Genomic DNA, 10,911 nt, shown 5'->3' on the forward strand with positions numbered 1-10,911 from the left:
TTCCCTCCAGAGGGAGTTTCTCTCCCACACACTCCCTCCCTGAAACGCCTCCATTGGACTTGTTTATTTAGTTCCGTAACATACTAACATCACAATGTTACACTCTCACTTCTATTGGCTAGTGCTCAGACATATTGTACGTGATAGGCTAAGGGGCGTGACATCTCTAAGCAGTTGGCCAATCACAACAGAGAGCCGGCCAGCTAACCAATCAGAGCAGACTGGGCTCTGGTTCCAGACAGAGGGTGAAAAGTGGTGCTGCAGCACAGGCAGTATGAGACAAATAAAGAGCTTTTTGAACATTAAACCATGGAGACATGTCCCAGGAGAGACACTACATACTGATGGACCTGGCAATGAGCATGAAAGGCCCCTTTTAAAACGTACAAATGTTCTCTTTTTTTTCTCAGTGTGAAAAATGCGACCTTCACTTCAGACACAAGAGTCAGCTGAGGCTTCACCTGCGGCAGAAGCACGGCGCCGTCACCAACACCAAGGCTCAGTACCGCAGGACCCCCAGCAACATCCTCACGGGCCTGGTGAACTCCTGCTGAGAACCCCCCTTCCCCTGTCATTTCCCTTTCTCGTTTGCATCGGCCGCGGTGCTGTACAAATATATTTTTTCAAACAGAAACATAAATATTATATGTGTTTGCCCTTTATGCATTTGTAAATGATGCACATTTCCCTTTGGTATTTCAAAGATTGTAGAAGTTTATGCTTTCCATGTGAATGTCTTAACAGAATGTACGTTTTGAATGTGAATTTTAAGCAGCATTGAAGGACGGTCCTGCCGTTCGGACTGAGATATCACTGTTACAGTTTTGCTTTGATAACAGTATGAATTTGCCCAGTAATGTGATCACACTTTCGCAATTTGTTTTTATGTAAATAAGATAATATATATTTTCAGATTGCCATCTGCTGGCAGAGTACGAATATATTTACGTTACATTTGTTGCTTAAACAAAAAAGAGAGCTTTTTATTTTTACCGTTTGGTAGTTTGTGGTACGTATTTTATTTTCATGTTTTAAAAAAAATGCTATGTACATATTTTTCAATCATTTCTAGCCTGCTGGTATTTTGCACGTGCTCATGACATAATGCTGTAATTCATATATTTTCATACTTTTCTTTCAAATATTTCTACTTAAGCTCTTGACATGTTGAAATTGTTTGTTAGACTCTGCACTTGCTATTTATACTTTTTCTTCGCTGTATTCAATTACATTTTGGTGCTGCAATGATTCAGCTGGATCACTCAAGTGTGATGTGTTTTATCTTACCGTGTGTATTACAGTGCACTCGTACAAAGGAGTGTATTAAAGTGCCTTACATTCACGCTTCTCTATTCGCTACCGCCACACTCTAACTACTAATGTGTTATAACGCTGACCATATGGAAGCCCTGGTAGCTGGTTAACTGCTGTTGGTATGCATTGCCCTGTTGTCATGTGTACGCATGGCTGGTACTCTTTGTTTTGAAAGCTGATTATGTGTTGAGTGTAGCTCTTATGATGCAGAAGCACCAGGCCTCAAGCTAAAAAAAACGCTCAGGAATATTAGTAATATGTAAGCAAATGTCTTTGTAACTGCAGATGATATATATATATATATGATACATGAAAATAAAAATGTATTATGTAGCCCGTGTTCATTGTTTTCAAGTAAATGTAACAGATTTTTCAAGTAGACTTGTGTTTTCAATCTAATACAAAACACAATTCTCATAAATAGAAAAACTACTTGCGAGCACCTTGTTGTTTAGTTGATTCACTTTTTTGTATGTTTGGATACTGGAATATATATGGAAGACAAAAGATGACAAGAATAAATAAACTCTTGCATAAACAAATTATGAATTAATAAAAACTATAAATTGCAGTCTAAATATATGAATGTATGTATTCCCTTACATTTAGCCGGTGCTTTTAAAAACATAAACTGAAAAAGTCAAAAGAATAAAAATGTAGACTTAAAATATAAAAATATACATTTAAAGGTGAGGTAGGTAATTTTGGAGAAACCAGCTCGAGTGCGCTAGAATTTGAAAATACACAACCGGAGAAAATCTGCCACTATGCTTCCTTACAGAGCCCCTCCAACACACACGAACGCGCACATGACCAATGAGGGCAAGAGATAAGTTTGTGCACACACAGCGCCACGGCTTCCACAGATGAATTTTTTTAATGTATTTATTCTGTCAAAGCATTTAATATATTCATTGCTATCGGGATGTTAAGAGCATTCCATGGAATATAACAAAGTGTTTCTGAAGTAAATTACATACCCTACCTTAAATTAACGATTTTTTTATGTAGCCCTATATATATTAATAGTGTATATGTTAAATGTTCTATATTCTGTCAAAAATATTCCTTCATTTTATAAATGAATTTCCTTATTTATTTATCCTGTTAAACTTCAACTGACTGAAAATAACTTTGAAATACCTGTTCAAATTATTTAGTGATGTCCAGCGCCTCCTGGTGGCTGATTAGGATGAAAGCCACAGCCTGCATGTTTTTTTTCTTTCTAGAATCGTCTTAAAATGTTTACTTTAGCATCAAAGAGAAATACACGAAACCTACATAAAGAAAGTTCATCATATTGACTGAATAATGTAGATGAGTTTAGAAAAACAAAGAGAAAAAAGTCATTGTTTTTACTTTTCAGTTTTATCCCCCCTCCTTCACACCAATACAGTACAGTAAATGTTCATTTTGATCTTCATATTTTATTAATGATCTCATGGGATGAAGATCATCAGGGCCTTTTGTTAGAGGTCTAATATTCATGAAGAGTGAGCCATCTACCAAAAACCGTGTTGCAGGTCAGTTCTGGCAACTGCTCCTGTAGCCCTATCCATTAAACACAGATGTTTTATGCATTTAATATGGAAGCTATGTGATGTTCTTACACAAATCCCTGTATGTGATCAAACTATTTGGTCTGAAGCATTATGGCTGCCTCAGATGACATGATCCTCTGAAGACATTGGTGATATAATACCAGACTACTAGAAGTGTGTTTGATTGACCGGAAAGTGTCCAGCTAAGCTAACGATACATTTTTTTCCTATGCAAAGGCCTCAGACTACGAGCTGTGACCTCTTCTGATCGCTAGGAGCTGCTTAGCAACTCAAATGTCATTCATACCGATACATATTGTACACACATTCACAAACCAACAGTGCAGCACTTTACAAAAGAGATGTAAAACAAAGAAAAAAAAAATGTAACCAAAGGTAAAAAGTCATATGAATTGACATATCAACTTATTATAGTGTACTTGATACAAAGAAATCTTAAGAAGTAAATGAATGTTGTTGGCAGCTGGGGAGACTCAACCCTCTTTGTCTAGGACGGCTTTCACATCAGCAAACACCTGAAAGAGAAAAGCAGACGAGTTTACACAAACAACTCTGATCAAAAGCATTCTATTTTTCTTGATTAAAAAACAATAATTCTGATAGCTTTCTAGTTTTGATAATGATCAGTTTTGTAACAGTTACGGGGTTGCTGTTGAATATATTATTCTCATTATTGATTGTAGTTATTGGATTACATTTATATAATGTTTTCTTTTTAAAATGACCTCAAGGTGACTGATTTGTGGGACCAACTGTCCAAAACACACACATTTTAAAAATTTGACAAAAATACCCACAATTGAACAATTCAATACTATAAAAGACACATTATATTAATGATTAAAATAAACAGCAATCAATAAAGTTACAAAAACAGTAGCAGATTCATGTTGTGCAGATTGGTTTTTAATTCACACCTTGTGGAAACACTTCCTCATGGCAGTATATTTGAGCAAATTCTAATCCAAGTCTCAATATAGCCAAATTGACATTTAAAAAAGTTGTGTTAGAGCCAGTATTTTTTTTTATAAAAAGGGCCACCTAGCCGTGACGTCTGTAGTCAAGGATGTATAAAGGACTAAATGTACCTCCTCTAAAGAGACAGAGATGGGAAGTATGTCGGAAAGGCGCCTTCGAGGAACACCTTTCGTTAATTAGTTCAGTTTTGCCTCTTTTGTCTGATTTGTTTTGACTATTGTAAAGGCCTGTTTTCTTTGTTTACTGTATGAAAAGTTTGTTATTTTATTTACAGCAAAAGCATATCACAATATCATTTGACACATTAGGCACTTTCACACCCGAGTACTTTTCCGAGGAATAGTTCCGTTCACACCAAAAACATCTGGAACTACAACTTTTTTTTGCGAACCTTTTCACCCTTTTTTAGTCCTTGTTAGAGAGCACAGACTCTCCTGGGGAGGAAAAGGTTCCAATTTCTGGTTGGTAGGGCGAATTGCAAACTACGCCGCTTAAAGCTCGGAAAAGTTTAGTGAAGCCGCCATTGTATTTGCTGGCATTAGCATTATTAGCATTAGCATTAGCCCAGCGCACCAGCGGAGAGAGACTAACTTATGGCAACACAAATGAGGAGGTGTCTGCGTTCTGGTGATTTACTCTGAACTCCGGGGACTTCCGGCCGGGGACTTTGGGTGGCAGTATATGCCGTGAAGTTGTTTGCGGCCTGCCAGTAAACCCAAAGCTGAAGAAGAAGAAGTGACGTCAGTGGCTTTATTTGACTAATCCTCCCTCAGGGACTGATTCTAGTGTGAACACGATTTACTAGATAGTTCCGGAACTAAAGATTTCCGGGGAACTATGTTCCGGGAACTATTCCTGGGAAAAGTACTTGGTGTGAAAGCGCCTATTGTCACTAAAATCCTTCACAATAATGTTGAAGCCAATGTGGAAATTCCTGTCCACCCTGCTGCATGCCTCATTAAGGAACTGTTTGTCCGGATTGAGAGGTTTGTAAAACCTCCGCCCCTATACTATATTTCAGGAATGTTAAGGTGGTGGTTAAAAAAGGCAATACCCTTTACTCACCTCATCCACACAGCGAGAGGCATCTATAGTGCGCACCTTGCCGCTTTCCTCATACAGATCAATGATTGGTCGTGTAGACTGCAGGTAGGTCTGGATTCTGCAAGAAGAAGAAGAAGAAGAAGAAGACTGGTTATTGGGGTCAGACGATACAGGGAACTCAAAGGAGACAAATTAGGTCAAAAACACATGCAGATATCAAGCTAAACAGGTCAGACAAACCCATACGATCAGATTTGCTTGTTGTACGTTGCTACAGACGGAAATATTCAATAGGTGGATAAAAGGCAGCAGGACATACTTCTTGGGTTCAGTGCTGTTTAACTGTTTTACCTTTTCTCCAAGCTTTCTCTGTTGTCATCACTGCGTCCACTGCTCTTCCCTCTTTCTAAACACCTGTCGATGCAAACCTGAGGGAGAAAGATAAATAGATGGTGTGCTCATTTGAAAAGGTCTCTATTTGTGTTTAAAAACAGCTGGAAGAGTTATAGCTTCCTGGTTTTCATGACGCACCTCATTGCCGCAGTCAAAGAAAAGAACAAATTTGACATCTGCTTTGCCTTCCATGACCTTTTTCCAGCCCTGAAGGTTGTCCCCGTTGCGGGGGAAACCGTCTATGAGGAAGCGGAACTTTTTCTCATCTTCCTGTATGGTCTCTTCCATTGCCTGCAGAAACGGAAGAAAGATTAGAGCCCTAATATCAATGTTTTGATAGAGCTGATTTATCAAATGAAGCCATCTGTTAATAAAGACATGCAGATTCTACTTAATGTTTTTTTTCTTTAGAAGTCAATGAAAAACTCTCGTTTCATGTTTCTGAAAAACTTAAAGATCCCATCATGCTTTTCTGGTTATTACCCGTTCCCTTGTGTGTTATGAAGGTTTTTCTGCATGTAAACGGTCTACAGAGTCACAAACCCTCAAAGTACACCCTGTAGCGAGTAAAACTCTAACACAGAGAAGAGCTGTCTATGCTGCCCCAGAACGCCTCGTTGGAGATTTCTCTTTTTCCATTTTATTCTTCCGGGGCATATTGAAGTCACTACGTCCAAATGGACCAATCCGCGGAGCTCCGCACACACACACACTCACTCAGCCTGAGCTCAGACCCCACACAGCAACCGGGAAATTACACCAGTAATACAGCTCACACTGTCCGCTCCTCGCAGCAGCGACCCGCGCAACTACCCGCCAACACGGCACCCAGACCCCACGCAGCATTCTCATCTGTTTGTCCTTACTGGTGTCATTTTCTGGTTGCTAACGCCATTGTAACACATAATCACTGATGTTCTGCTGTAACGGTGGTAGACTCATCAGAACAGAGTGGCCAAGCTGACCAATCAGAGCACAGTGGACTCATAGGGAGGGGGGGGGGGGCAGGAGCTCTAACAAGCCGTTTAGGACAGAGAGTGAATACACATGCTATACAGAGATGCTGTATGAGAAACCAATCTGAGTTTGGAACATTGAACAATTTATATCTATTCTAGTAGACCTCAACAATGGAATTATGATCAGTAGAAATGGCTATGACATGGGACCTTTAAAAAAGAAAGCGTACAGTTTCACAGTGTAATGATCCTTCGATTGAAACTTAACAGTTGAGAGGTTTGGCACTTTATAGCGTACAGGAGGACTTTATTATTTATTTGAATAAAAATACTGATATAAAACAATTGTGATAATATCGTGGCAGAATTTGTGATGTAAGCAAATATTGTGTTGCTGCCCAAAGGATCAATACGATATAATATTGTTCTTATATCATAATAATATTGGACGGTGACGAAACTTCAGATATACAGTGGGGAAAAAAAGTATTTAGTCAGCCACCAATTGTGCAAGTTCTCCCACTTAAAAAGATGAGAGAGGCCTGTAATTTGTATCCTAGGTATACCTCAACTATGAGAGACAAAATGAGAAAAAAAATCCAGAAAATCACATCGTCTGATTTTTAAAGAATGTATTTGCAAATTATGGTGGAAAATAAGTATTTGGTCACCTACAAACAAACAAGATTTCTGGCTCTCTCACAGACCTGTAACTTCTTCTTTAAGAGCCTCTTCTGTCCTCCACTTGTTAACTGTATTAATGGCACCTGTTTGAACTCGTTATCAGTATATAAGACACCTGTCCACAACCTCAAACAGTCACACTCCAAACTCCACTATGGCCAAGACCAAAGAGCTGTCAAAGGAAACCAGAAACAAAATTGTAGACCTGCACCAGGCTGGGAAAACAGAATCTGCAATAGGTAAGCAGCTTGGTGTGAAGAAATCAACTGTGGGAGCAATTATTAGAAAATGGAAGACATACAAGACCACTGATAATCTCCCTCAATCTGGGGTTCCACGCAAGATCTCAGCCCGTGGGGTCAAAATGATCACAAGAACGGTGAGCAAAAATCCCAGAACCACACGGGGGGACCTAGTCAATGACCTGCAGAGAGCTGGGACCAAAGTAACAAAGACTACCATCAGTAACACACTACGCCGCCAGGGACTCAAATCCTGCAGTGCCAGACGTGTCCCCCTGCTTAAGCCAGTACATGTCCAGGCCCGTCTGAAGTTTGCTAGAGAGCATTTAGATGATCCAGAAGAGGATTGGGAGAATGTCATATGGTCAGATGAAACCAAAATAGAACTTTTTGGTAAAAACTCAACTAGACGTGTTTGGAGGAGAAAGAATGCTGAGTTGCATCCAAAGAACACCATACCTACTGTGAAACATGGGGGTGGAAACATCATGCTTTGGGGCTGTTTTTCTGCAAAGGGACCAGGACGACTGATCCGTGTAAAGGAAAGAATGAATGGGGCAATGTATCGTGAGATTTTGAGTGGCAACCTCCTTCCATCAGCAAGGGCATTGAAGATGAAACGTGGCTGGGTCTTTCAGCATGACAATGATCCCAAACACACCGCCCGGGCAACGAAGGAGTGGCTTCGTAAGAAGCATTTCAAGGTCCTGGAGTGGCCTAGCCAGTCTCCAGATCTCAACCCCATAGAAAATCTTTGGAGGGATTTGAAAGTCCGTGTTGCCCAGCGACAGCCCCAAAACATCACTGCTCTAGAGGAGATCTGCATGGAGGAATGGGCCAAAATACCAGCAACAGTGTGTGAAAACCTTGTGAAGACTTACAGAAAACATTTGACCTCTGTCATTGCCAACAAAGGGTATATAACAAAGTATTGAGATGAACTTTTGTTTTTGGCCAAATACTTATTTTGCACCATCATTTGCAAATAAAGTCTTTAAAAATCAGACAATGTGATTTTCTGGATTTTGATGAAAATTACAGGCCTCTCATCTTTTTAAGTGGAAGAACTTGCACAATTGGTGGCTGACTAAATACTTTTTTGCCCCACTGTACATCCTTACTCACACTGCCGGTGTGATTATTTATATTGGCGTCAAATAGTTTCAGGAAAATCATTTGCAATGATCCATATTCATGTCAGAAATTGTATACGATTTTTTATCAACAACTGATTATAGGTTTTAATTTAAGAGGCAAATGTTTGTTTTGGTGTATCTACTTCATAAAAGTAGCAACAATATCCATTGTTACTACTTGTTTACTGCAGCATGGTCATGAATAAAAGGGACTGGCCCCAGGCAGACACAAACCTGATTTATATTTTCCTGTTTTTACATGTGCATACCTTCTTGAGCAAGTTGATGGTGATCTCCACAGGGACAATTTTGCCCTCCTTAATGTAGTTGGAAATGAGCTGTCCAGACTCCGACCCCTCTCGAGCCCGCTCCGCACGCAGCAAGTCCCCAGCAGACAAGTGGGTGTAGTTGAAGCTCTGAGAGACACAAACATTTTTTATTTTAAAAGTTGATAAATTATATATATATTAATATTTAGGGATAACCATTGGGAACAGTTTCCAAATTATCTGAACCCTTTGGAGTCGTATGGCACACGAGAATGCAAGCATATGAAGAAATACAACTTTTGTATTGGCTATGCAACTCCTAAAAGTGAAATTGAACATTGTTTTAGCAATTTCAGGAGAGGTAATGCTACCCATATGAATTCTTAACAAATACCGGGGAAGATAATCAAAATATCTAATATTTACACTGTATGATAAGATTCCTTTAATGGGTGCCGGCATGTTTTGTTTCTGACAGATACGTCTTCATTATGGCGTCAAACTCTACGCCGCTGGAAATGTTCAATAAGAAGTCATAAAGGAGAGGAACAAGTGCAAAGCGGAGCCTCATTTCATGAAGAAAGATGATAATATCAGTCAAATCATTATTTTGTATCATGTTTAAATGTTATTAGGGAGACATTCTACCATGTGTTCAGAGTCTGAGATAATAAAACAACTTGATTGATGCTGAAGAAATGTGTCGGGTTACTTTTTTTCTCCACATGGAAAATGAACCAGGAATCAATAAAAGAATCAGAACGATAAGCAGAATCAATGATGGCATTTGTATCAAATCCTATCAGTTCCAACTCTATCGAAACAAAGCACTCCGAAACCAGTGATCAAGAGAACATAACTGGAGAGGAGAAAGCAACAGTTGGTCATTTAAAAAAAGAGAGACAGTATAATTCTAACTTTTGAGAAGCCAGCCTCTAAGGAGAGGCTTACGTGTTCTCCATCTTTGTGCACGCTTGAAAGATGTCTCTATGCATAGAGACATCCGGGTAGTTATAAAATTCATACCACCACTGTACAATCCTTGAAAAACACAATTTCTTGAGTTTTGACCATTTTAAGTCTTTTAAAAGTATGTTTTTTTTTATAAATGTTTACATGGACTGATGGACCCAATTCATAGAATGAACTTGATTTGTGTTGTGTATCATTAATGACAAACAACCAAAGCATTATGTGACGACACATCAAAACAGACTAAAGAAAAAAAAGTGTCATGTATGGATACTTTAGCAACAACTTCTTAAATGTACAATCCAAATGCAGGTGTTTTATGTGTAATATGACTCATCATGTTTAACAGCTGTATGGGGTGATCACCAAAAATCTCTCAGCCAGTGAATGGGCCTACGTGCCCATCTCTTTCTATTTGTTCAAAGTCAATGGTGGAGAGACCAAGCCCTCTTCAGACTCACATTGACCATTACATAACCTTTACTACATACAAAGTCAAAGATAGTGTTAGAACACAGTAAAAATGTCAATAGGGTGTGTCCTGCTGGCTTCATTTACACTCTGTGTGAAGCTAACTAGCCGACATTTAGCCAATTCATTCAGACGTTTGACTACACAATATTAAACAGGGGGCTAAAAGCCTAAACCCCATTTTATTATTATAATGCCTTGACTAAGATGTCAGAAATGAATGCTGAGGATATTCAGAATAGTTTAAAGATAATACAATGTTAATTTCTAGCACCACAGGCTAAACTATGAGCACATACAAATAAGGCTAAGTAGCTAGCTGCTAAAACAGGTTCATTTTAGAGGACAACCGGAAGTCATTTAAATGTAGACAGTACCTTATAGAAAAAGGCACTATTTAAAAAGGCATAACTATCCTAAAACTGTACTAAATATATTTTGTATGACGGCATAAACATGAAAGTCGTTATTTTCATTGTCTTTTTTTCTCGCCATCACTCGTACCTCCACGATTTTGGAGCACTGGGTCCCTTTGCCTGCTCCAGGCCCCCCCAGAACGAAAACAACCTGCGGCTTCATCATCAGCGACACCCGGTACAACAAGCTCGGCACCCTCTGGAATACTTTAGCGAACAAACCGCCGATCATAAACCAGCAACGGGAGCTCCAAACTGGGTGGGGACCAAAATAATAAGCCGAGCTAGTGCCGGGTGAATGTGTGTCCGTGTCCGTGGTAGGAAGTGGAGGAGCAGCAGAATGACACTGCTTCCGCTGTTTATTCCATCGACCAATGAGGATGCAGATATGAGTGATGCAGGCGTGTACCCCCGCCCCCTGCACTTGTTATTTTTTTTCAATGCAGAGGTCGGGTGACGCCCCTCCCCTGC

At 39.4% G+C, this 10,911-nt stretch overlaps 2 protein-coding genes across 5 annotated transcripts in view; one reads left to right on the plus strand and one right to left on the minus strand.

Annotated features, from left to right (window-relative positions):
• bcl6ab (BCL6A transcription repressor b) overlaps positions 1–1,647 on the plus strand; it is a 37,736-nt gene extending 36,089 nt beyond the window's left edge. For all 4 annotated transcript variants that reach the window (XM_079647966.1, XM_079647967.1, XM_079647968.1 and 1 more), the window contains exon 9: positions 411–1,647. In XM_079647966.1, coding sequence (XP_079504092.1) covers positions 411–554 — 144 coding nt within the window. In that variant the 3' untranslated portion in view covers positions 555–1,647. The remainder of the gene's footprint in view (positions 1–410) is intronic.
• Positions 1,648–2,663: 1,016 nt separating this feature from the next.
• On the minus strand, positions 2,664–10,821 carry cmpk (cytidylate kinase). The gene is made up of 6 exons (XM_079647994.1): positions 10,529–10,821; positions 8,582–8,728; positions 5,430–5,582; positions 5,250–5,326; positions 4,920–5,016; positions 2,664–3,391 (listed from the first exon to the last, which is right to left on the minus strand). The coding sequence occupies exons 1-6, from the start codon at positions 10,670–10,672 to the stop codon at positions 3,350–3,352; spliced, it is 660 nt and encodes a 219-aa protein (XP_079504120.1). The 5' UTR covers positions 10,673–10,821; the 3' UTR covers positions 2,664–3,349.
• Between the last annotated feature and the right edge of the window lie 90 nt (positions 10,822–10,911).

The sequence above is a fragment of the Notothenia rossii genome, assembly GCF_949606895.1.
Source record: "Notothenia rossii genome assembly, chromosome: 9".
NCBI lineage: Eukaryota > Metazoa > Chordata > Actinopteri > Perciformes > Nototheniidae > Notothenia > Notothenia rossii.

Coding starts and splice junctions, on each gene's coding strand:
- cmpk (XM_079647994.1), bottom strand. CDS start 10,672: ATGATCGGCGGTTTGTTCGCTAAAGTATTCCAGAGGGTGCCGAGCTTG. Junction 8,729..10,528: donor AGTGCTCCAAAATCGTGGAG/GTACGAGTGATG, acceptor TGTGTCTCTCAG/AGCTTCAACTACACCCACTT. Junction 5,017..5,249: donor AGAGAAAGCTTGGAGAAAAG/GTAAAACAGTTA, acceptor TTCTTCTTGCAG/AATCCAGACCTACCTGCAGT.